Source organism: Amblyomma americanum, chromosome 7 (assembly GCF_052857255.1).
Source record: "Amblyomma americanum isolate KBUSLIRL-KWMA chromosome 7, ASM5285725v1, whole genome shotgun sequence".
Classification (NCBI taxonomy): domain Eukaryota; kingdom Metazoa; phylum Arthropoda; class Arachnida; order Ixodida; family Ixodidae; genus Amblyomma; species Amblyomma americanum.
This window is the reverse complement of record NC_135503.1, coordinates 77,701,165-77,728,426: the sequence shown is the minus strand read 5'-3', so window position 1 is coordinate 77,728,426 and position 27,262 is coordinate 77,701,165. Positions and strand designations below refer to the sequence as shown.

General features: G+C 46.7%; 1 protein-coding gene across 2 annotated transcripts; it reads left to right on the top strand.

Moving 5' to 3' along the window:
• Window positions 1–402: 402 nt before the first annotated feature.
• Window positions 403–26,801, top strand: LOC144097248 (juvenile hormone acid O-methyltransferase-like). Of its 2 annotated transcripts, none has more exons than XM_077629990.1 (5): window positions 403–624; window positions 9,747–9,873; window positions 22,816–23,480; window positions 25,071–25,236; window positions 26,237–26,801. In XM_077629990.1, the coding sequence occupies exons 3-5, from the start codon at window positions 22,938–22,940 to the stop codon at window positions 26,413–26,415; spliced, it is 888 nt and encodes a 295-aa protein (XP_077486116.1). In that variant the 5' UTR covers window positions 403–624; window positions 9,747–9,873; window positions 22,816–22,937; the 3' UTR covers window positions 26,416–26,801. The 2 variants fall into 2 exon arrangements, with proteins under 2 accessions (XP_077486116.1, XP_077486117.1); XM_077629991.1 differs by lacking the exon at window positions 403–624 and adding an exon at window positions 7,757–7,908.
• Window positions 26,802–27,262: the final 461 nt, after the last annotated feature.

The following is a 27,262-nucleotide window of genomic DNA, read 5'->3' as shown; positions in this document are numbered from 1 at the left end:
ATAAAGTACATAGCACAAGCTGCCCTGCAACACTCTGGAGGCAACAGACGAAAGATGCGAGGATGGATTATTTACAAATAAGAATTACTGGCGATGCGAAAAGAAGCTACGAAGCATGCTAAGGTTAATGTCACAATATTCGGCGCATATTCGGGGAAAAAAACGGCGCAGCGCGGAAACAATCGCGCCCGTAAATAAAACAAAGAGCGGAGAAAGAACCCCGGAGATCACACAACCTTGTGTGTGCTGCTGCCCTTTCCACTTTGCTCGACGGCGCGGCGCCAAAGGGAACATGACCGCGCGCGCCGTCGATTGTTCAAGAACGTCCGAGTGATATCTACTCATTGTCGACGGAGAGGGCGTAGCCTTGACTGCGCTAAGTTGATACTGCGTGTATGTGCGCGCCTGCCTTGGCGCGAAGAACAAATAGACGCAGGCTGCGCCTCTAAATGAGGGGCATTGACCGCTGTCAGCCCGAGCCGCCGCTTAAGCTTCCGAGAAGCGCGCCCGCTCGACTCCCGGGAGGACACCACTCGCCCAGCCACGGACCAGGGAGGCAGCGTGCGCCAGTGTGCGGGACGGTTCCGTCGTGTTCCGCGGGTCGTCGGCCTGTCGCAGTGTCCGGTGAACAAATTCTGTTTTGTTTGTTTGTCTCTCTCTGTGTTAGTGCACTTTAGGTGCAAAGATTCTGTTGAATTGTAACCTCTCGATTGTTACTTTGCACGAGTCGCATTGCATTTGTGAATCACTTTGTGTGTGCTCGTACGAGTGATTGTGAAGTCCTCTGTATCGTCTCGTTGCTGTATAAACTTTGTTTTGTTTGTGAACCTTTGGCTCCGACCCATTCTCTGGCTTGACACCGGCGAAAGCTGGGCACCAAACGACCACCCCCTTGTCACTTGGTAGCTGGTCTCCGGCTGAGCTTGCCACGCTGAGTCGAGGGCATCTCCTTTGTGACCGAGACCGCTACCCCCACACGCTCTAAGTGTGTCTGGGAGTGCACGCAAAAGTGCTCGAAAAGGTGACAGTTAAAGAGTATGTTCGCAGTGCAGACATTTTCGAAATCATACGGTAATGTACTGCACGGTTGAAAGCTGTCCCGAAGTCGAAGCCTTTGTCGCGGTCGAAGCCTTTGACTTGGCAGCGGAGGCGACGGACAGAGCGGACGCTCATTTTTCGACTTGTTCACAGGTTGGAACTTTTGAGTTTTGGCTGTTTCCTGTCGGTAGTTTTCTCCGTGGCCTTTGCCGTCAACTGTTGTCAAACGTTTTTGTGTACTGAGCCTTGCAAGCGCAGTGACCTTCGCCATGGGAACTGAACTGGCTGACTTCAAACGCGAGATGCGCAAAGAAATCCGTGAGCCAATCTAGAACACATGAACCAAGATGTTGAGGACTTCCGAAAAGAGTGTGCTAACTTGAAGAAAGAAAACGCTGCTCTCAAGCAATTAATAATGAAATGACAGATGAGCTTCGACAACTGAAAAAAAAATTGTAGCTGAAAACTCGCTGCGAATCACTGCACAGGAGCAGTACTCTAGGAGGAACAACACTGAAATTAAAGGGATTCATTAAAGGGAACATTGAAGTTAAAGGGGTGGCGGTGGTGCGCTGCAGTTAGTATCGGAAAAATTTTAATGTTCCTTGCAACCAGCATTTTCAGAAGTTAATGACGACTATGAAGCTCTAACGCTACAGTGTAAAAGCAATACTATTTGTAGTCCTTTACCGCCCCCCTCATGGAAATGCACAATTTTTTCGGCTATTTAGAAAAGTTGCTCAATTTTGCAACTGTGAACAAGATGCATTTGATTCTAGGCGGTGACTGCAACATAAGCTTATTAGAAAACGCAGTGTCAGCACGTGAATTTCAGATACTTTTTTATTCATATTTTTGTCATAATGTTATATCTGTACCTACACGAATCAGTCATCACTCCGAAAGCCTTTTAGATTTGCTTGTGACAAATAACATTCATGACTGTGTAATGTCGGGGAGAATTGTAACAAGCTTAAGCGATCATTTCCCTATCTACATGTTCTGCAAAGAAGTCGACTTTCTTAAGAGGAGAAAACTCTGTTCGGAGACATATACTCTGCGAGAAATAAATCCGGAGACTCTAGAACTATTCCGAAACGAACTTTCATATGTTGGGACCCAGTGTTTGAATGCACATGCGCTGAAAAAGCCTATGAAACATTCATGGCACTTTTCAAAACATGTTACTATTCCTGTCTTAAACTTAAAGTGGTAAAGAAGTGTAAAAAACTGCGTAAGCCGTGGACGACAGATTAATGTCTTGGAATGATAAAGAGGAAAGAAAAATTGTACGATAAGTTCATAAAAACAAAGAACCTGGATGACCTTGCAGCTTTCAAGAAATACAGGAATTTTGTAACAAACTTTTTACGTAAAATTAAAAACACTTGCTTTGTAAATCTTTTTTCCTGTACAAAAAGTGATGTCTTATGGCGCGAACTCGGCAAACTCTTGAACGTAGGCACTCGCATCAATGGTGAATTCCGTTTAACAGTGAATGATGAACTACTGGAGGGCGAAGAACTGGCAGAAAAGTTTAATGAAAACTTTGCAACTCTCTCCTCATGTTCGCACGCGGTTGACAGGAATGGTGATAAAACACTTTTAGGCCCACAAACTTCTACAGCTGCATTTTTCGAGCCATGCACTAATGAAGAAATATATTCTATTTTCATATCTCTAAAGAATAACGAGACCAGAGACATTGATGATTTAGAAATCAAATCAGTATAATATATCCTCGACCTTTTAGTACCCCAACATTGTTTTATCTTTAATGCTTGCTTGCAAGCAGGTACTTTCTCAGAAAGCATGCAGTGTGCCAGGGTAAGTATTATACATAAATCCGGTGACAAAAACAATTTATAAAACTATCGGCCAATCTCTGTGCTACCCATTTTCTCTAAAGGATTAGAAAAGGTTATATGCTAGTGAATAATGTATTTCTGTGACAAGCATATGATTCTCTCGGAGCAGCAATTTGGATTTCGTAAAGGGCGATCTACAGAGTTGGCCCTCTTTACGCAGAAAGAACTATTACTTCAGGGTTTTGAGGACAATATACTTACTTTGGGTATTTTTATCGATTTCTCAAAAGCGTTCGATCGAATCGACCATACAATCCTGTCTACCAAATTACAGCAGTACAATTTCCGCGGCACTCCTGGTGCACTTCTTAAATCATATCTTAATCATCGCAAGCAGTGTGTTGTAACTAATGAATGGCGTTCTACTGTACTAAATATTACTCAAGGGTAACACAGGGGAGCGTATTGGGACCGATACTATTTATCAATGCCATCGATGGTGTGCTAACGCATGACGCGGCTTTCCTATCTATGATGATGGCATTGACAAGAAAAGAGATTCAATATCTTGAATAACTATGACGACATGATGCGACAGAAGGAATTCTTCCTCGCCTTCCACTGTTTTTGTTTTTTCCTTTCTAGTATTTATTGTGAGCAATGCAATAAAACCTGCAGTTGTAAGTCAGCTCTGTGTGCGTGCGTGTCTCCTTTCTCGTGTCCCGTGTAAGCGCGCTGTTTTTCGGTGAGATCATGTACCAACTGGCCCGGCAACTGTCCTTAATACTTTTTATGTTTTCTGTTTTATTGTTGTTATTAATCTCGCTCATGTGACCTGAAAATTACTTATGCGATGTTGTGTTTGAGCGCTTGTATGATTTTGGTGTTAAGTTTTATTCTGTTTTGTATATAAATGCCTGTTGTCTGCTACCCATGCCAAGACAGAGGCAGAAACGCCGTCAAGCTACTAGGATAGCAGCTGTTTGTTCTTGTGCCAGTATTTTTTCCTGGTTGATTGTGGAAAAAATGCTGAATAAAGGATTTGATTTGATTAGAAAAGAATATCTAGGTTACCGTTCATAATAAAATGCAAATCAGTTCTTAATTAGAATACCTGTTTTTCGCTAGAACAGCTATTTCTAAATACGTGTCTATTGCCGTAGAAAAAGTTATTGGGCTCAAAATGGTTCTAAACATGAGATTCAATTAGGATACAATGAGGCAAAACGCGACAGAAATTTGCAAATCATCGCCATTGTTTTTAATTAGTCTATATTGCCGCCAATATTTGCAGTGTTTGTTCGTTTTTCAAATCTGCCGCGACACCACCTTATCGCTTTGTTTGCGACGCAAGACGCGACTAGATTTATCTCGATTGATCGCAGCCAGGCAAAGCTGATTCTACGTTGTTCCGGAATGTTCTAGTAACTTTGCGCCCTTTATCTCGAATGTTCGCTATCAGCTTTAAATTGAGCACGGCCGACAGCGGCGGGCATTCTGTTCGACGACTGCCGAGCACGCTTGTCGCTTCGCCGCCGCCGAGTGATTCAGTCCATTTTGGGTGCAAGTCAGCCCAATAAACAGTTCTTTTAGAAGACCCTTTCGTCCGTCTTCATCGCTCCTTCGACTGCCGTCACCACTACGTGACAATATAAAACACAAATGCTGTCGCATTATTCTCTACCGTCTTGACATTACGCTCACTGTATACGAAAAGTATAGCGAATAGGAACACCGTAAAATTTAATGAAATTAAAACTTCGAAATTTAGCATTTTGCACCACCGCTTGGGATAAAATGAGGCGGTGCACGGGGGAAAATGAGACGCTCTTTCAAACGCACCATTACTCATCACTACAATGAATACTCACAATATCGGCTCCATGGGCATCTAGACAACCTTGTGAGCCTGTTCGAGTGACAGGCACTGTATATTAAGGCCGAACCCGGCACTGTTTCCTTCCATGGCGTACTGCAGTCAACGCAGTTCGACCGTCGGGCGCGGCGTGTACACTGCCTACTTGATATTTTTCAATTTCCTGCGTTCATCACAATTTTTTTTTTAGCGTCACAGTTGTTGCTCATTCGCTCAACTGTGTGGAATGGACTTGCTATTTGGTGCGATCCGAAGCGCGTGAACAAGTAGTTTTCAATGCGATTGGAGGTCAGACCGAACGCAGCTTGCTGCATTGTCAGAATGTGTCGTACAAATAGCCTCTCACCCCCGTCGGGCAGAGGGTGACACTGAGGTTCGGAAGTCTTTCTATACAGTATCTGCTTTTCATAATCTCTCGTTTTCCTGGCCGTTCTGTGCTTCGTGCCTTTGGGAACACCGAAACGCTTAATGGCACCGGCGCTGCCCGCGTCTCTCCACAGCTTTCATCATGTTTTCTGCGCGCCAGTCGGCATTGACTGTATTCCTTTTGTACTTTCGGAATATCCTAGAGTACAGCTCTACAGCGAGTTATCAAGCCATTACATTTACTTTAGTCCCACCAGAGCATCACAACGTAGCGTTTTGGTCCACTTGTAGCCTGCTGCTAAAATAATTCAATCTTATTCACTAGAGGAGAAAAAATTCTGAAAGTCTGCATGGAACGAGACCAACAAAAAATTGTAACAACAAAACACTTGCGTTAATTTAGGACGCCAGGTTGACTGAGCTGAGCTGCACAGTTTTGAAAAATCAGGTGTGCAGAATTTCGTCCCTTTTCGAACAGTGCCTCTTCTTAGAGCCGACGTAGTCAACCTTGCAATGGATTGTAGCAGACACGTGGCGGGTCAGAGCACATATACATCAAGTTAATATGATAGTTCATATAAAGGTTAGGAGACTCTACGTACCAAAATGTCGTCTGGAGCTTTGAAACTAGATGAGGGTGTCTAAAAAATGGCAGCTACAAAATGAAATATAACCAAGAAGAACATGCGCAGCGTGTGGTAAATATGCAGAAGTAATTGAACATCTTAACATCCATCCGGATGTTGATGCAGGCGCGGTCAATTTCCCTGGGGCCCTAGGGTTTGGAAATAAGAATGGTCATGTGAATGAACCTGCGGAGGAAGTTGGTAAAAAGCGATTGGAAGATTTGTGGCTCAAAAACAGAAGGGTGACATACTGTTAGAAGTGTAGCATTAAAAATGTGTTTAAATAAAATGGCGAAAATATACATAGACTGATTTAAAACACCGCTAAAAAATATAAAGAAAAATGAATGAAAAAGAAGCCAACCATGGTGGCAACTGCATTAAAAATGTGTTTAAATAAAATGGCGAAAATATACATAGACTGATTTTAAAACACCGTTAAAAAATATAAAGAAAAATGAATGAAAAAGAAGCCAACCATGGTGGCAACTGCCACCACCCCATTTCAAATGAGACGCTCCTATCTTCCACCCATCCATCTTGTTTTGCTTCCCGTCACATTTCGCCCCACTTTGCCCTATGCCTTTTAGCCATTTTCAGCAAACGCAGACGAGAGATGTCAGGCGGTACTTTTCATGTGGGCTTTTGTTGCCGGTTTTAATGCGTATTACTTTCGTAATCATCCTGTATGACATCGGTATTCAGAGGGAAAAAAATGCTGAACAAAGTTTATATCCACTTTGTATTTGCTCGAGCCAGATCGCTGCAACTGCTTGCACGGCCACTGCTTGCACGGCCGAAAGCCGTCCGTGGCGATAGTTAAGCAGCAACACCTCGAAATGCGGACTTAAAAGTTACGCATTCCTTAAGAAAGTCGCCACATCATCTATCGCAGCCCTGCCCAGGGCAACAAAGAGGTTGGGGATACCAACACAGCCAGCTCCTACCTTCGAAGTACGGGGCTGTAAGCATGAGATGCAGTATGTGTTCTAGTATTTCGCCGAAAATGCAGGTGAGAGATATCGGACGGTGATTTTCAGAGGAGGTTTGGTTTTCAGTTTTAAAAATGCGTATTACTTTTGAAATCATGTCATGTGACGCTCGTATTCCTGTAGTAAAATATGAACGAAAATATTTATTCGTGCATGTATTTTTCCCGTATATATGTACATCTGAAACGTGCACAGTTTACGAACACAATTATAGTTTCGTTGTCTATTATTCATTGCCAGTGCACTTCTCTGATCTCCTTGATCTATTACTTCCTACCAACTGCTGAGTTGGGCAACCGTTTTGGAGCATTGATGCAGGGTTAAAGACGCTGATATACATCGCTTTTAACGACACCGTATACCTATACGCTGCACCACCTTTATTACAGACAGTTTGCCCTAAGCCTGTTCAGTGTAAACGGGCCCGACCACATTTTATCTCTTCTGAGTCAACGAGCATGGACCACAGCTCTTCAAAGCAGAGCATCTAACGATAAGAGGGCAATCACCCAACTGTAGCTATTTGTATAATGAATCAGTCGCTGCAAGGGCTCTGTGGCTTTGACGTTCGACTGCTGAGCCCAAGGTCGTGAGATCGATTCCCAGCAGTGCCGGCGTCATTTCGATGTAGGTGAAATACACAAAGGCCCGTTAAAAAACCACAGGAAGTAGTCGGGGTAAATCCGTAGCCCTTTACCGCGGCGTTCCTCATAGTCCATGCGTCGCTTCCTGAAGTTACACCCCACATGTCACGCCATAACTCATACCTTCCGGTCGTTAAACTGCGCACACTATCGATAACGAACTGAGTTCGACGATTTGTGGCGCACCTCTGTGCCCTAGCGGTCTTCTGTCGCCGCGCGCATACGCGCACAGAAGTCTCAGGCTTCCGCCTGTGGCTTGCAACAACCCTAACCTCCGAGTCTTCCCGTTGTCTCGGTCAATAACCCCTCCAGTCGGCCTCTCCCTCCGTCTCTCCGCGTCCCACACCTCACGGCGGCGTTCGTTGGATGCTCAAATTGATAATGGCACACTGAGACGATAGGGCGACATACCGCTGACTTCGCTTCACGCGTCTGCACGATAGCGGTCTGCTAGGAGCCATTAAGCGCGGCATACGCATCGGGAAGCCTCACCACATTGGAGCGGGAGTCAACGATGCATCGAACTTGGCGAACATCGAAGTTCTCTCACAATTGAAGGTTGGCGACCGCACCTCTTTTTACATCTTTTCCCTGTGTCTTCGCCCGCGCTACGTATGCCTTACCATGTGTGCCGGTTATTCTGTATAGGTATTGGTTCGGACATAACTGGTAATATTCTCGGGGAACAGAGACTCCAATTTCACGATGCACATGCGTTTGTGGAAAGGAATGCAGGAACCGACAAAGGGCAAAAAGAAGTGAGATTCAAGAGGGATAAAAAAAACTTATTGGAATCCTAAAGATGTTCAAAACGTATTATGGGAAGGTTGAACAAAGCTTCTTGAGGGTTTAATTTCTAGCCGCGCCGGCAACGGCTCTATTTTCGTGGTGACGGAAGACAAAACACTTGGGCCTTCAAGGTGGCCGAAATAGATTCAAAGCCCTCTCATGCTGCGTGTCATGTGCCTGTGTCTTTGACAACTCAAAGATGAAAAATAATAGCAACGATACTTTAATTTAAATCTAACCTCGAAAATTTCCGCGCTGAAGGCACTCCTGCAGACAAAACAGAAACACTGCGAATGAAAAATTTTCACGTAATATTTGCGTGTGCCTGTTAGATTTGCATGGCTCTTTTATGTTGACTGGTTTTGTGATTCTTCTAGTGTTTTTCGCCTTTTAACGGCTTTAAGGTACTGCTTTTAGAATTAAAAATGAGCAATTATTTTGCCGTGCTCTTTTTTGCCTTCTATGCGCATCGTATTTCATTTCATAAATCCATAGATTATTTTATTATCGGATTTTTTTGTGTGTGGTTTATGTGTGGGAGACTCGTACGCTCCTGACATTTAACGCGACAGCGTTAAGTGTCCCGTTCAGCGAAAGATTCCAACAGAAGCAACTTAGGTGGTTCACCTAGGTCACGTGACCTTGTGACATTACCAGGACCTACTCAACGGGTTGTGAGCGAACTACCCACAGTGGTAGGCGGCAGTTATATTAAACAATTGTCGCGAGTTGTTACTCGGGAAGATCAACATGCTAGCACTGCGCAATCTATGAATGTAAAACTATAGAGAATGATCAATACTGCAAATATGGGTATTAACCCAATGTCGCTATCGTGTCATACCGTCAAGGAGGAGCTTAAGTGTCTGCTCCAGTCTTTTTTCCAACTTTTTACTTTTCCTGGTTTTAGATCTCGCCATGTTGTAAGTTTTAGGCGTGTTATTTGTTTGCTTTTAAGATTTTTTAAAAAATTCATCTACCTCCAGCATTTTGTGACGCAGCGTTGGCAACCTAGATTTTTCTTTTTTCTTTTCATAACTTTTTTTTTTGCTTTACATTCCCGCCACCTGTACCTGTTTCAGTTTCCACTAGCCTAATTGTGGGTCACTCGGTTCATTTATATTTCGTACGGTGACTTCCTCAGAAATATAGCCCCCGTCCTGCAGTGTCCCCTTCTGCGCCTTTGTCTATGCCTCTTTCGCGCTTCTTTTACGACGGAAATGGAAGGCGAATCCACAAGGTCGGTTTTCCCAGCAGTTTCACGTTGGATAGGCATGCCACATGTTTCCTCCTACCGCGTGGGTTGCACCAGCTATGCGACCCGGCGTAGCACTAGAAAGTTGCCGAGATGTTCTCAGCGGTACTTTCTAAGCGAGTGCTACAGTCGTGCTTTGCCGGGCAACCGAACAAAACAAAAGGCCACTTCCACACGGCAGCTTTCGATACCAACCAGACGTTGGTTTCCACGTCAAAGTAGCCCGGCCATTTTTATACACCAAGGGCAACTGAAGGAGATATCGAATTCGGGTCAATATGAAACGATCACCCAAATCACACCAGCTTCCTCGTAAGCGTGCCTAATTCCAACGACATTTCCTCTTTTCCAGGAAAGTCCTTAGGCAGCGAGCATTTCGGCGTTGTCTCATATACGAACGCCGCGCCAAGAAGAGGTGGCGTTGCTAAGTGAACGAGCTGCTGGCACGGAGTCCTATACGACGCACTCGGGCCTCTAAGGTGAGTGCACATCTCGAAAGACAGAAGAATCGGGCGGTCGCGGTAGACTGATGCCGGATGTATCTATATAGGATGTTTCACCTAAGACTTTAGACAATTTATAAAAATAGGCTTTTTGAGTTAGAAGACCGCTTTTTTTCGTAGCATTGTCAGTCGTGTAGACACAGAACACTGCTAAGACTCGCTAACTAGCGGTCTGCTTAACTCATATTGAACAGTTAACTTTTTAACTATTATTATTACGTTCCTTAGTTACTGAGAGGCGTGTAGTCCACCGTAATTAATATTCATATCCGCTTTTACTATTTCGAAAACACGGTTAACCTCGGCGCTGTGGCCCAGCAAAGGTTGGCTTTTTCGACAAGTTACGTGCAGTGCAGCGGTTGCTTTGCCTGCAAGCTTCTTGAAAGCGCGCGTAATTTGGCGCGATGTAGCCAAAATTGGTTGGTCCACAGCGCCGAGGGAGACCGCTTTTTCGAAATTCTAAAGACGGATATGGATAATGATTACGGTGTGTCACATGCCTGTCAGTAATTAAGGAGCCCAACCGTAGTAAAGAAGTTAACTATTCAATATTAGTGAGCCGTCCTGCTAGTTAGCACGTATTGCCTGCATTCTGATGCACTACACCGCTGAAAAAAGTGCCGAAAAAAGTGCCCTTCTAATTAACTCAAAAATAATAATAATAATTGGTTTTTGGGGAAAGGAAATGGCGCAGTATCTGTCTCATATATCGTTGGACACCTGAACCGCGCCGTATCGGAAGGTATAAGGGAGGGAGTGAAAGAAGAAAGGAAGAAATAGGTGCCGTAGTGGAGGGCTCCGGAATAATTTCGACCACCTGGGGATCTTTAACGTGCACTGACATCGCACAGCACACGGGCGCCTTAGCGTTTTTCCTCCATAAAAACGCAGCCGCCGCGGTCGGGTTCGAACCCGGGAACTCCGGCTCAATAGTCGAGCGCCCTAACCACTGAGCCACCGCGGCGGGTTTAACTCATAAAGCATATTGATTTTAATTGCGTAAGGACTTAGGTGAGAAACTCTACATGAACATGCAGGCTGGCGTCACACACATCGGCCCCTCATCAGTAGCTGCCGTCAAAAGGCGTCGTTACTTTTTGGGCTTCTGAGAAAGGGAAACGGAATGAAATGCTTTACGATGTAACGCCATACTAAACCGTGTAAGCGTGCAATGTGCGTAATTCGACTGCGATCAGCAGAGTAGGCTCGCTCACTGCGTAGCCCACGGCATTTCCCTCTTTTGCAATCCCTGCATGCTCACTGCCTCCACATGCGAGCGGACTCTTCGCGTCCGCCTCTGGCGGCGACGCTATTGCGCTCGCGCTGCCAGAACTCATCGCGGTATCGCACCCGGAAAACAGTTAAGACCCCGTGTGTGTTGTAAGCTTACTGCGAGCACCAAACGAAACGCGAGCGGGGAAAGGCAAAATGAAATAAAATATGAAAATACTTTAGCTGAGAGAGCTCTTGATTATCATTTCTATGCGGCTTGTCAAACAAGCCCCTCATTTCATTTGTTTGTCTGCTAATAGCTTAACGGGGGTCTCGGTTCTGGCAGTCTTGATGCCATAGGTAGCATAAGAGGGCTCTCGCACAGTTTCTGCCCTCGCCATTAGATGACGTTCTACGTCACACTTGCGGTATTACAGGACGTCCACCGCTTTGGACGAGGGTGGCGCTGGTGAACACTCTCAAGGTTCGCTTACACGCAAAAACATAAATACCCACGAAAGCAGCAGATTGGACAGCCGCCGCCGTAGCTCAGTTAGTAAGAGCACCGGACGCGATATTCGGAGGTCGTGGGTTCGGATCCCACCGGCGGCATGGTTGTTTCTTCTGCTGGTTTATAAATAATTTTCCTTAAAGGCAATTGATTGGCACTAGAAATTAAAAAATAGCAAAAATTCCCCTATGCACCTGGGTTTTCGGTGTCTGTTAGTTTCCTTAATATGTTTGTCAAACGAGCCCCTCATTTCATTTGTTTACATACACACACACACACACACACACACACACACACACACACACACACACACACACACACACACACACACACACACACACACACACACACACACACACACACACACACACACACACACACACACACACACACACACACACACACACACACACACACACATACATACATACATACATACATACATACATACATACATACATACATACATACATACATACATACATGCATACATACATACATACATACATACATACACACACACACACATACACACACACACACACACACACACACACACACACACACACACACACACACACACACACACACACACACACACACACACACACACACACACACACACACACATACATACATACATACATACATACATACATACATACATACATACATACATATTTACGTCGCAGTAATCGTGTTCGCGTTTTACTTGAGGCTGATACAATAGTAGACACGTAGGCCGCCGCGGTGGCTCAGTGGTTACGGTGCCCGGCTGCTGACCTGAGAGACGCGGGTTCGATCACGGCCGCGGCGCTCCGCCTTTCGGTGGAGGCGAAGTGCTAGAGGCCCGTGTACAGTGCATGATGTCAGCTTAATGCACAATGCGATAGCATTAGAGATCCCTCCCGCGCAAGTATTCCTTCACTTTCATAGTTTCATATATCATGGGTAGTCCTTATACCACTACTGGCATAGTGGTGCAGCTGTTAAGCGATGTGCCAGTGTCCCGGCAGGTGGCTGTTTCAATCACAGCCAATGGTGGGGCTTGTGAGACCCAAGTTTCTCTTCCCTAGCTCCGATAAAGCACATTTTTGCACAGATAGTTCTTTGGGAGGCCGTCTGCCTCCGGACCAATGAGTCAAATTGATTGCGTTACCACAGTGGGTAAGCGGTAACTTCACTGAATTTATCTGAAAGTATTTCGTTGCCATATCTGCTACGGCGGACGAGTGGCAATGCCTGCCCACCGCAGAAGGTAAGCCGTCTGCATTTTCGTCACACGGAGGAAGGACGTCGGTTTTCTCGAGAAGAAAACTTCTAATGATACCGCATTGGTATCTGGGAATCGGTACAGATGGTTGATTCCTCTTCTAGCGGCGTCCTCAGTCCAGAAGGCCGATCAGCCTCTGCGATTTCGCATGCCCGCTTGATCAGCAGTTGCCGGTATTGCAGGTCTGAGCTGTACAGAAGTTTCCCATCAGGAGAAAATGGTGGGGAATAGGAAGGCCTGGTGGTTTGGGGCACGCCAGTACGGAACGATATTCGCAACCGTGGCCTCCCGTGTTTTTGTTATGCTCGCTCAACGGTGGCGAGGGCCGTTGTAAGGCGCCGTTTGCACTACTGCGCTAAGGCACTGACACCGCTTTTTGGTTCTGGCATGCCTCTGCCGTCTAGCCCTCGAACTCTTTTTAACGGTGTTAAAAATCTGTCTTTAAATTCCCCATTTTCGTTAAATGCATTTTTAGTCCTACACTTCTAACATTGTCCCCTCTCTACTTTTGCGCCATCAAATTTCCAATCGCTTTTGGCTAACTTCGACCGCAGATTCATTTCCACGAGCATTGTTATCTCTAAACCATAGGACCTCAGGGAGAGTGACAGTGCCTGCACCGACATCCGGATGGATACCATCACATTCGAGTATGAGATGTTCAGTTCTTCATATGGATTTACCACATACTGCACATGTGTCATCTTCTTGGTTAAATTTCTTTTTGTAGCTTCGCGTACTAAGACACCCTGACCTAGCTTCAAAGAGCTGGGCACTGCCTCAAGTTATCATAGAACGATTCCTTCCTGATCTGCTTTCTTTTTCGATTTCGATATAGTTCTACGCTCCGCTTCTTTTCCATTGAATTAACCCAGAATTTACCTTCTGCGTTTTTTACCTGTCGTTTAAAGCTCTTCATTTCACCGTTTTTGTGTCCTGCATACTTACTGGTTAGTTTCATTGTCCTTTTCCGCCGCTGCGAGTCGACTTCTTTCAACAACGCTCTTTCTGCCACCCAGGGCTGGCAGCGCCGTCCCACGGAGAAACCCGGCAAAAGACCGTTGCGATCACACGGCGCTTCATCAGCCTTCGAGCAGGCACAGAAAAAATAGGAGTCGCAACTTTCAAGTACGGTGCCGCCTCCATGCGGCAATCTCCGGTATCGCCCGAGCGATGATACCGACGAACGGCGCACGGCTTGGTCAGGCGTCTCTTGCTTAGCTTCTCTTCGGTCAGTTCAGCGCATTTAGTGCAGTATTGATCTCAGGGCTACTTTTTTGCACAGAGCCATGGCAACAGGTTAACCGCGTAAAGCACACAACAAGGACGGAAAGCATAAAAGTAACCACATTTTCTGTCTTCAGCAGTTTTCGGACTGCGTGGTTAAGGCGAGGTAACCCCGCACACATTTCTTTTATGTTCTAAGCTCAAGAAGAATCAATGATCAAATTAATTAAAATGTCAATGTGAGGCAGTCAGTCACTCATCATGAAAATTTAAACCAACGTGAAAAAAAAAAACGAGGACGATGAAGAAACATAAAAGCGGCAAGACAGCGTCTATTCATTATCTTTTCACGGTGGTTTAAATGTTCGTGCTAATGCGGCCTATGCCAACGGAATCCCGGACTCAGGACCCCATCATCTTCCCCTAATCCCCCCCCCCTTCCCAGTTCTTCCTCAATAAACGTTTTCATCGTCGGCATCATACTAATCGTATCATGCATTGCAGATTCTAGGTTAGTACCGCCAGAGAGCAGTGATTTTCACTGACGCAAATTGTGGAGCAGCATTGATGGCAGCATTATTCAGCAGCGACCACTTGACTGTACAAGCCCTTTTTAAACGAAAAAATCAGTCTCCTCCGTGGTTAAACGTGTGCAACACTTGCAATCAGTAGTTACCGGATTGTGTGCAGAATTTTACGTAGACTTGGATCTATTTCCGCAGCGGGTACCGGTAAATAGCACGAATGGCACTGAACAAGCAGTAGTTATGGCTTCCCTTTAGACTCCCCGCGACTTGGACGAGCCAGGTTCGTCATAAACCGACTGTCATTTCTGATTCGTGACGAGTCCAGCTTGTCGGGTCGTTTCCGACACACTATGGTCGGTACAAGGCGAGTAGGGCTCGACCAAACCATACTTTAGCCTGCCGACAGATGGCAGCACGGGTGATAAAGCACCATTTTGGTGCCATTTTCGAAAAAAAAATGTGTCCGTTATGGAGCTACCTTGCTTGTCAAGCAATCGATGCGGAAAAATGTTTCCTTCAAAGCATATGTTCACGATCTCCGCCAATCAAAATCATTTCCCACCAGAGGTTCCACAAAAGAAATCAGCGAGGCTGAAATATGCACTGCAGACCGTTATTGCTACTTTGTGTCGGTGCTTGTCTAGGCAGCCAGATGCTACAGAGTATATGCTAAAGTATCAAGTCCACTGGCTGCAATTTCAGCGTATACACGTACTACGTGCGTGAATGCACACCTGGCGACATCTCGATATGCTGGAATCGGCGAGAACGAGAGAATTGGAAAAGAGCTGCAAATTTTCTCGTTATCCGAGTTTGTTCTTCTGACTCGTGTCCAGGGTTTCCCTGCCGCCTTTCTATCCGCGATTAGTGCCGCCTCAAAAGTGTCGCACCTGCTGCTCCGCGCACGCCGACAGCAGCCGGATGTCTTGCATACAAGACAAGCGACACCTGCGTCGTGTCGTTTCTATCGCACCTGCGAAATCCGCACACGGAGGGTTTGAACGGTGACAGAACGGTGCATATATCTTCGCGCAACAGTACATAACTATAGGCCTTCACTGAGAGCTTCTTCGCCTTCCGCAAGGCAGCACACTCTCGTCAGTAGCACCAGTGTGAGGCTTAATGTATCCCGCTGCAAGATGGTGCGTAGATGAAACGAATATTAACGCAATATCATTAAAGGCCCCGTTCACCAGAAAATACGGTGTCGGCGTTGTGAGCGCCAAATCACTGACATGGCTCTGGCCCCAGAGGGCAGCCTAGGAGGCAGGTGGGCATCGTAGGTTACGTGACATTGCAGCGTAATCACAACCTGCCCACCGTGACAGTTAAATTAATGATTGGGCGCTCGGGAAGAGCAACCAGGGTCGCGCAAGGCACACCGCTGGGAGCACCTGCCATTGATGGGTAGTGGTGGTTCCATTAACAGCTGCATAACACCGCGCAAGGAGTATGAGGACTCCAAGGGATCTATGAATGTAAAGTAGAGAATTGCCTTCTGCATACATGGAAACTAACCCCTTACCCCATCGCGTCATACCCTTAGGGCGGAGCTTAAGTGTCCCTCCAAATTTTTAATGATGTATCAGGTAGCGCAGCGTGGCTGCTGACGCTGCATATTGCCACTGCAAGGGGAAGCTGCTTTAACATCCTTCGTAAAATACAATACGGATTTATGGCTTTCCATAAATCTATGTTGTCAAGAAATCCAACTGTACCGTTCAGAGAAAACTCGACCTGCAGTGTGATAAAATGTTATCAATAAATGTGGTCGAGGGCAAGCCGCTTGGGAAAAGATATTGATTTAAAGAATACATTTAAATCAGTGGTTTTGTCAAAGTCACGGCTCATTAATAAGCCTTAATTCCTAGGTTTCTCAGTCCAATTTTATCCTTGCAATGCTGTCTCGTGACAGTCCAGAAGTTTTTCTTTTATTTTTTTATGGTAGGGTGTCACACCGCCAAAGGACATTCTGCGAGACTCCCGTGGCTTTTTCTCACACAGCACCGTTAAATTCATTCTCTATTATAACTGGTCACTGCTTTTTTTTTTTTTACTCTGAATATGTTCCCGTTTCTTTCGGATGAAATGAATAAGACGGCCAGTGCTCCGTGGCCATATATCTTCTCCCCCTCATTTTCACTGTGCTGCACTTCGCTACAGCGTAAGCGCTCTTTTTTATGGGGGGGGGGGGGGGGGGGGTACATAATGGTCTGTGCATGGATGAAAGTCGGGTGTGCTCCGGCCGCTCGTCTCGCTGTAATGCAATATCGCTTTTGTAAGATCCCTTGCAAAGTCGTAGAACCGCAGCGGACAGTCAGGGCCAGCACATCACATATATCAATCCTAGTAGAAAACACAATTTGCAATGCTTAAAGTTTCGCACCGCCTGCTGCTTCAACTCATTGTCAGAAAAGTATAGATGGTTTTAGAAATTGTTCAAAAAATAGGTCCTGCACAGTTGCTCGCGAAATTTCAAAATGTCCATGGCTATTGTGGCATGTTTTCAACCTAATTATCTTGAAATAAACGGTATTTACTGCTAAAAACGTGTAGAAAAATTACTTTTAATCCTTGCGCAACCCACACTTTGGTTTTGAAGGTTAACTTTAAGATTATGCGGTGTCATCATTGTATTCAAACAAAATATCCTCCATTGTGATAAAAGACGCACCAAAATTAAAATAAACAAAACGGTTAAAATAACAAGCTCGCCTTTTTTGCCGTTTATGAAACCTTTACGACGAATTCAATAAGTACTTACACAAAATGAATGTCCTCAGGAAAAGATAAACACCTTTAGAATGTAGCTGATCGCCATCTGCAGTCTCAAAATCGGCCGCAAATGGCACAAACATACTCGGCAATGCTATAGCTAACCTGTGATTATTTATTCCCTTAACCATTGTGATGTCAGTATACTATATTGGCATGTCCATAAATTGGCCAGGATAACCAGTTAAGCATTCAATGGGCGAGGTGCGCCTCCGGAGAAACGCTAAGAATCATGGGAAATCGTCTGCTATGTACCCCGTTGAAGTGCTCTAGAGACAGCTGTGTGGACGACTGTGTTTCTGGTTTCAATTTCCTTCCACTGCTTGCCTGTTTCATAGAGGTCACTCAACACGCTGGCATCGTTTATCCACTCATTTGCTTGTGCTGCAACATCGCGAGACTTGCGCGTGCTGCATATGTGCAAGACGGGGGCGCAGAAATATACAACGCCGAAAGGTAAGCATGAGAGTTCGTGGTTAATATGCTGACGTAGGCTGGCTGCTGTACACACGTGCGTACCCAGCAATTCTAGACAAAAGCATTTTTAAACTGGAAAGGTTTTATAAGCGCAATTTTTTATTTCATATGCTGCAGTATTTCAGTATAAAAGTGAATGTACCCGCAGATCTTCAGCCACCAGGCTTGCATTTTTTTTTGCTATTAACGTTCTTGTTATCGTCAAAAGCGCTCCCTATTGGTTTTCTATGGCAGTCTTTACCGATCCAGGAGAGCGATGGGAACTAAAATAAAAATTTTGCTACATATCGCAAGAATGGACCATTACCTTCAATATTTCCATAACAGTACCTTACAATTTTTGCAATATTCAAAATGTTTGTCCAACAATGTTGGTCATGGTATGTGCTGCAGCCAGTTTCACGTGCATTTCAACGATTTTAACACATCTCATTATACATTCGTTTTCCTTTTTTCCGCAATGTGTTGTGAAGAAACTTGTACAACTAAGGCATGTATTTTCCCCACATGTGAAGGGTGCCAGTGGACTTGTAGACGGCCCATACATGCAACTACGCTCACCGTGCGTCTCAATTGCGTGGTCATTCCGTGCGTGGTCATTGAAAGCCTCGTCCCATTGTTATTTTCGCTACACTTCAGCTCGTATTTCGTGTGACAACATGCCACGAAGCAGAGTATAGAGTCGACGTCGCGTTGGTCCTGCGTTCATCCATGGTATAAACAGCGATGTTGCAGCACAAATACACCAGAAAAACAAGCGCTATAAACACATCGACTGCAATGAAGCAGACGAAGAGGGGAAGATTGTTGGAACCGGAAGTAGTGGTAACAGATGAATTCGCCATGATCCTTTGCGTTGACTCCGGAAACGCACCTCGTCGGAGCAGATGTTGACGGTTGCGACGAAGCTGACTCCCGTCTTCTGTACGGACCATGTATGAGCGAGGGGCGACGGCTTTTTCGACGAGGGCCTTCGTGGTCCACCCTCTCTTGTCGAGCAGCCTAACGGTGTCATGCTTGCCGAGCGCTTCTAGTGGACGCCTCTGAGGGTGGGCTTTTTGACCTCTCGTGCCTTATAATCTGCGAAGTCGGGCAGCCTTCCTCTTAACCTTCTGCCCATGAGTAGCTCGCACGGGGGTTTTCCGGCCTCGAGTGGTGCTGTGTTGTAATTTAGAAGCCCGACCCAAAAGTCTTCATTCGCATGTAACGTGGAAAACCGGGACTAGAAACAACACGGGCAAAGTCACACTGTCTTGCAAATGCACGAAATGCCTGCGGTGAAAACTGTGGTCCGCCATCCGTGCAAACTTCAAGCGGAATGCCGTGAAAGGCAAATATCATGGCCAGCTTTTCTTTTACACAGTGGCTGGTAGTTTGAGGAAGCGACTCTACGTCAGGGTAATTGGAATAGGCATCGTAGGCTGCAAGGTAGTTCTTTCGGGTATGCCGAACAAGTTCACCCCTACCCTAGCCCACGGTAATGCGGGACAATTCATTTGCATTAGCGGTTCATTTCGCTGCTTGTAAGCGAAACGGCAGCAGGTTGGGCACCTCGAAGCTTTCTCAGTTATTTCTGTCGCCATACTAGGCCAATACATCAATACTCTGGCCATTGCTTTGCATTTTCTGACGCCCAAGTGACCCTCGTGTAGGGGCTGCAAGATTTCTTTTCGCAGGGACTTCGGAATAACAACTCTAGAACCACGCAAAAGCATGCCTTACACACATGATAGCTCACCTTCGAAGGGAGCTAGCTGACCTATTACGCTCTGTCCATATTGTAGGGCTTCAATGACTTGCCTTAGCTCGTCGTCTTCACTCGTTTATTTTGATATCCGCTTGGCTGTTGTGTGTCACTGACGAGAGTGGAGAGGACAGCCGTTGCATGGATGGCCACATCTTGTAGTCTGCTTTCAAGTGCCTCATCGCTGTCGCATCGTATTCTTAAAAGAGCATCGGCCAAAGCAAGGTATCTCCCTGGGACGTGCTGCAGGGAAATGTTGAACGGTGTGAGAGGCAGAAAGAAACGCTGCAGGCAAGGAGGCATGTCTGACCGGTTCTTCTGAGCAATGGCTATCAGTGGTCGATGGTAAGTTTCCACAATTACGCCGACGCCAGTGATGAAATCGCGAAACCGTTCACATGCGAACGTGACCGCCAGGGCCTCTTTCTCAATCTGCGCATATCTTGTCTCCGCGTCAGCTAGAACACGCCAAGTATAAGCAACCGGTCGCCAGTGCTCGCCATGAGACTGCAAAAGTGTCGCCCCTAGCGCAAAGCTGGATGCGTGCGATGTTACCTTGGATTGCTTTCACGGGTCAAATATGGCAAGCACTGAAGCTGTCGACAATGTTTCGCACAGGTTTTTCCACTCCGCGTCGTGGCCAGCTGACCAATCGAACATGCAATCGCGTTTTAACAGGGCTCGCAGATTAGTGTTCTCAGACAGGTTTGGAATGAACCTTCCGAAGAGGTTTACTGCGCCCAGCAGTTTCTGAACACCTTGTTTTGAGGTTGGAGGCGGCAAATCGACTACACAATTAAGCTTTCATCTGGCTTTATTCCGTCTTTCGAAATGACGTCGCCTAAAAACTTTACTTCATGCGTGCCGAAACTACACTTCTCACGGTTAAGCGCTAGTCCTGCTTATTTTGCCGCCAGCAGTACTGCTCGCAGTCATTTATGATGTTTCTGCTGCGCGGCGCCCCACACGAGTGTGTTGTCGATGTATAGACGCGAGTACCTTGTAGGCCGTCAAAAATGTTGGGCATCGCTTTCTGGGACACTTCGCTCGTGGTGCATATCCCGAATGGCAGCCCTAAAAAGCGATACTTTCCAAACGGCGTGGCAAAGTTGCAGATTTTTTAAGTTGGTTCATCCAAGGGAATTTGATGAAGTCTGCAATTAGCTTGCTGAATACCTTCGCATTTACAAGCTCAGACTCGATTTCGTCTCTGGATGGGAGCTGGTAGCGATCTCTCTTCACGCATCGGTTTACGTGCTTAGGGTCCATGCAAATGCACAAGCAGCCATCTTTTTTTCGGTCAGTGACAAGGCGACTCACCCACTCAGCAGCCTCTTGCATCTTTTGGATGATTCCTTCACGTTCCATGCGGGCTAGTTCTTCACGGAGTGGCTCACGAAGCGCACGTGGAATTCGGCGCGAGGGCAGCGACACTGGGCTTCCTCCTTCATTCAGCTCGAGGCTGTAGGTTCCTTTACGCAAACTAGACCTTCGAAAAGCTGCGGCGAATCACTGAAAACGTCATCAAATCAGCAGGCTTTTAAATAGTTTGGATTCTTGAAACTAGAACGCAGCGTTCGCAAGCCTCAAGGCCCAGTAGCGCTCGCTTTCCTTTCTTGGGCACAAAGAAATCGGTCGGTTCTTCGGTATTGCCGATGCGAAGTGACAGCGTCACAGTTCCAAAGTGCTTTATCACAACGCCGCCGTAGCTGGTCAAGAGCGAGGACGACGGTGTAAGGCGCCTTCCCTCGCTCACTTTTAGAAAAAGGGCATGAAGAAGCAGGTTGGCTTGTGCCCACGCGTGTCAACTTCGATGCGCATGGCGCGATTAGACAGCGTTGTCGTGATTATCCTGTCTTGGTTTCTCGATACATCGCTGATGCTCACGGCCAAAATTTGGAATTCGTCGTCGGATTACGCTTCAGTCTGCGCTTCACAGCCAACTTCTTGAATGCTTTTCGTTCTGCAACACAGCACAGAGTTGTTTCTTTTCCGACATATGTCGCACGCTTTGCCCCACGCTGGGCATTTCCGCTGCTCGTGACTTCGGTTGCAGTAGGGGCACTTGCGAATTTATTTCGTTGTGGCGCCTTGCTGCTGTTTGCTTTTTTCGTACGGCATTTAGCTCCAGTTCGTCCTTCTCCCACGTTTGATTTTGGCACGCAGTTAGCTCTGTGGCTTTGCAGTATTCTATGGCCCCATCCAGGGTGAAATCCTTCTCCCGAAGAAGCCGCGTCCGGAGCTTCTTGTCTGGCGTTATACACACCAGCTGGCCTCGAACCATTGATTCTTTCAGGTCTCCGAAGTTACAGCTCTGAGCTTTCACCTGAACATCGCGTAAGAACTGTTCGAACGGCTCATCATCTCGTTGTTGTCGAGTTCTAACAAATGTAGCGCTCGTAGGTCTCGTTACTCTTTGGCGTGCAATACTCTTCAAAGGTCTTTGCGATAGCGTCGTAGTTCTCACGCTCTCCGGATGACAGTTTAAACATGTTAAACACATTAATAGCTTCCTGACCTGCCAGACAGAGAAAGACTGCAGCCTTCTGTGCACTCGTGCGCTCTTTCGCAGATGAAGTTCTGCGAATTTCTTCCTGAATTTCTTCCAGTTTTCCGCCGGCGCTTCGGAGAGCAGTAAGGGACCAGGGGGCGGTAGTCCTTCAGTTGCGCTGGCTCAGTCGAAGCGGGAATGGGCGTAATAAGAAACTTCTGACACGATGTGTCATTCAAGATAGCATGCGACGCAGACAACCGCTGGGCTCGAGGTGCAGAGTAACAGTGGCGTTTATTGGGCGCTTGCGCTCTTATATCAGCATCCCGACTGGCCGGCTTGCACAGCATGGTTGCCAATCTTGAGGACCCTGGTTGCCAGATCCGATACAACTGGGGCAAGCGCGTGGCATATGTCAGTCAAGCCTCCCTACCTCGTTACAACAAATGCTTCGCGTTTCTGATAGGCCCTTACTTTATTCAGCACGTGCCCACGCAGAACTTCTGTATAGGTTTAATTAACAAAGCCTGGTCGTATTTTCTAACAAGCGGTGCAACGTGAACTACGCCAGCCTTGCTTACTCTTCCTAGAATCCGACAGACGATTTCGTTTGCATCTGTTCAGTTTCGTGAGCTGAGGTGACATAGGTGTATTCGTAACAGGCTTTTTCGTTTGTTTCAGGAGCGCAGCGGACTTGCCTTGTCCCTCAGAAACGCACGAGCGACGTGTTTCTCACGCGTCTGTGCTTTCCGCGTGTCGTGCAACAAAAGCTGGCATCCACGTCCGCCAATTATTTAGGCGCCATGCAAGACTCTCAGGGAACCGACCATACGGAGCAGAAAAAGTCTGACCTCGACCCAGAATCCTTCACCTGGCTGAAGGTGCTTTCCTACAAGGAAAACCTCAAAGCCTTGGAAAGCACCCGCTTCAGACAACCCGCAAGCGATCAACACCAATATCTCGATATCGGCTGCGGACCCGGCAACTTCCTCATGGAGCATCTGCTTCCGCGACTGCGTCCGTACAGACGCTTCGTTGGAACTGATATTTCCCGGGATATGATAGAGTACGCACGAACCCGCTACGGGACGCAGGACGTGTCCTTCGAGCTCCTGGACATCGATCACGGCAATCCCCAGGCCATCGTGGACAAGTACGGCCCGTTCGAACGCGCCTACTCTTTCCTGACGTTCCACTACGTGTGGGACCTGGACAGGGCGTACCGCAACATACATCGGCTTCTGGGGGACGGCGGAGAATGTCTGGTCGTCTACTTCACCAGGACCGGCATCACGGACGTCTGGCACAGGCTGTACCAGGACGAGGAGTGGAGGCGGTACATGCCGGTGAGAGATCGCTCTGACTCTTCTTTCTGGGAAAGAAATTTCAGGAGGTACGCAAGCGATTACTGCAAAGGGTGGAGAACATACAGGGCGTCCCACCAAACTTGAGCCATGCAGCTGCCCCGAGAAAACAGGCCTGTAATAACTTAACTATACATTAAGATGTCTTCGCGCATGGTAACCTTAGGTGCTTATGCGCCACTAAACCTAACACAACATACTAATAATTGTCTGAGCGCACGTAAGTGACCAAAATCTTGCTCGTACCTCTGTGGTTTCCCACGCTTACGTTACTGAGTGACAAGAATGCGAGGAATGACGCTATTTTTTCACATATTTTGCAGCTAGGGAATTCTTTTGATGCTCCACAGCTCCCTAATAGAAAGTTTTCGTGCGGCTGCGGTCGTTTAAATGCAAATAGATCGGGAGTTAAAAAGGGCCGAAAAGTACGAACTACGCCTCTCGGGGTAGATAATTTGTATATTCTCTATGGTACAGTAGCGAGTAAAAAATATTAGCATGGTGATGTCACTGGTGGGACGAAAATCTCACCGCGCGGCTGGCGCAGTGCCGTGCTTTTCGAATACACCTGCACATTTGTTATCGGCAGGTTCGTACCCGCAGCGCTATCTTCTGCTGTGGTGGCAGGTCACTACTGCTTATCTTTTTTACTTGCGACTGTACCGAATGGGGCACTGAAAAACTTTTAAATCAGTTTGGTATGGTTTATTGAAATAAAAACAATTACGCGGTCGTTAACCACTCGCTTGATCTCTTTTTTTATTTTCAAAATGCTGCATAGGGCTATCCTGTTCTTTGTTATCGTTGCAGCCAGAAGTGCTTGAGCATTGCCCATCATATTTGAAGGAAGCTGAGTTTAGGTTAGGTTCATTGCCTGCATACTAGAAGCAAACATCTTTTCATCGCGATTTTAAAGCCGATTCGAAGATGAGGAGGGTCTCGTCAGATCGTCCCAGCTGTGCCAACATGTCCGTTCAGCATACGCATACTCCGCGTTCAGCACGTGACAAGAACATAAAAACTCGCCAGAGACTTCGCAAATAAAGGGCAGTGACTGTATACTGGATGCATACCTATACCGCGTTTCATTTCCGGAACACATTTGAGAACTGCGCTCCGCCTGTGCCCTCTTGCTTCCTTGCTGTTGACGCGTCCGTATTCTATAGCGTGGAAACAAAAATTACGGGAAGCACTGAAGTCCGCTTACGTGCTTTGAATGCGAAAGCATTCTCTCATTGTGAGAGGTTTTGTGGCCTATTTACATAAACTATTTAATTTCTGTGCTGATAAATAGCATGTCAACAATAGTTTTGTGGCCTATGGGTTGCGTACTCGCCTCGAAATCTGAAGGTCTGTTTCAATTCCCCGCACATTGGGAAATAATTTATTTTTTCTTCTTCGCTGTAGACGTCACTGTCTTATGGTCTACTGCTGACGTCATGCGGCAGCATGGTAACGTCACTGAAGAATTCCGTGCCGAGGACGGCGACGGACGCCGGCTTTTGTGATAATGGGGCATACAATGCTTTCGCATTGATAAAGGGGACTGCCACGTCTCCTACTTTTGCGCAGAACCTGGCCGAGATGTTCGCTGAACGCTACCGCATGGATGAGCCTGTTCCCGAAAAAGAGTTGGTCGCCCGCGAGCGAAGCGCTGTGGCTGCGGCGGGACTGGACATGGTGGCCTGCCGCACTTACTCCAGCATCTGGACGTTCCCAAGCGTGGACGCCTGCCTCAGTAAGTGAACTTAGATTCGTGCAGAAGCGAAGACTGGCCCATTCGGAAGGCGTTCGAAGCTCTTTAGTGAGCAGAACGGCGTGAGGTGTGGAGTAGAGTGAAAGTGGACGGGACAAGAGTGGACTTTGAACCCGTGCTGATGTGGTAGCTTTTGTCCTGTAGCAGTGCACACAGTCGCCGCCCCAGTGCTGTTTCACGCCACTGTCTTTGCCACAAGCCGCGGCGCTCCATAATAATATAATGGTTTGTGTCGAAAGTAAACACACACAAACTGCACTGCCTCCCTAGGGGTGTAAACCCGAACAACGAAGGAATTAAGAAGAGGTTGAAAGGAGAGAAAGAGTTGCTGGAGCGGTAGAGAATTCTGTAACCTGATACAACTCAAGATCGAAGCGGATTTTCCCTGACAAAGAACCGCCTTCCAGCAAATGGCGTTGGCCGGTTCTCATGAGTCAGCTAGTGTTACAACGAAGGGAGCTGCGCTACAATGCAGAGGGGGGGGGGGGGGGGGGATTTTCCCCTTTCATCTGCCGCTCCCTGCATGGTCTCGCTAGCAGGGCCAGGAAATCGGCCGACGACATTGGCTGGAAGGGGGTCCTTTGACGGGGAAAAGCGACATCGTTTTTGAATTGAGACTATATCGTGTCCTGGCGTACGTGACAGAATAAGGAACGACTGTGGAAGCCGAAAAGTTTTTTTTAACTAAATGAAAAAAAAACGTGCAAGTAATGACGCAATATAGGCTAAGAAAGGAAAGGCGCATGTAAAGGCCTCACTCTCGATTGATACTTGAGCCGCGCTGTGAGGAAAGAGATGAAGGATGCAATGCAAGAAGGAGAAGAGAGAGTCTGCGTGTAAGTATAACGTGCTCACCCGAGGATGCTTTGGCCGGAATTGCTGTGTGCGGGATCTGCAAGCAACGGTCCTTCTATATACATCACAACTAGACGACTGGCCCAATAATATGAGCCTCGCGCGCTTTCTCTTGCGATGCGTGCAGAGACCTACGTGCCTTTCTTCAAGCTGGACGCCAAGGTGCCGGCACAGAGGCGCGGTGCCTTCTGGGAGGACTGGAGGCGAGCGCTTCGCGAGGGATCCACGACCACCGCGTCCGGTGGCATCGCCCTCACCTTCGAAATTATCCTCGCGCACTCGCGGAAGCCCGGCGCTGCCGCTTAAAGGGACGTTCAAACGACTTTTGTCAACTATTCTCTTTTTGAGATAATCGATAGTTCCTTGGCGAAATAAACGAATACCCGGGTGTTGCACTGAGACACAGCAGAACATTTTAAACCATAAATTTTCCATGTCGTTTTCTCGTGGTCGTCTGCAAGCCCCAATGTCAGGGAAACGACGACTTCCGCGACACCTTGGCAGCAAGCAAGAAGGCATTAACCATGACATTATATAGCCGAGTTGCATAGGGATTATTAGATCTGTAGTTTAGAGCAATAAGGGGCTTTAAAAAAATGACAGTCGATTTGCGTAGTTAAGCCAAATATGAATTATGTGCGCTAGCGCTGTGCGACAATTGTTTTGCATTGTTTACCGTGGTTACCATTTGTAATTCATGATATTGCTATGTGATTAAAGGAGGTACCAAGTTTATTTTCTGTTGTGTGAGTTTGCACGGCCTAGATGAAGCATAGTAGCTGAGTGACATTTTTGCAGTCGTTCTAAGCATGGATATCCGTCACGGCTCCCGTTGTTCTCCTCTGTTGGAGTGGCACACTGCAGAAAATCCGGCATCTTCGGAGTTGCCGCCGTCGTCCTAGGCGGTGTTGTGCTCACCTAGGTCATGTGATATTTTGCTGTCATCATATATATATATATATATATATATATATATATATATATATTATATATATATATATATATATATATATATATATATATATATATTAATTTCTGCTCTTGTGGTTTTTAATGTTTATGGCGTGTAAGCGAACCTTGAGTGTTCACCAGCGCCACCCGCGTCCATAGCGGCGGACGAAGCACGTCCTGTATTACCGCGAGTGTGACTTGG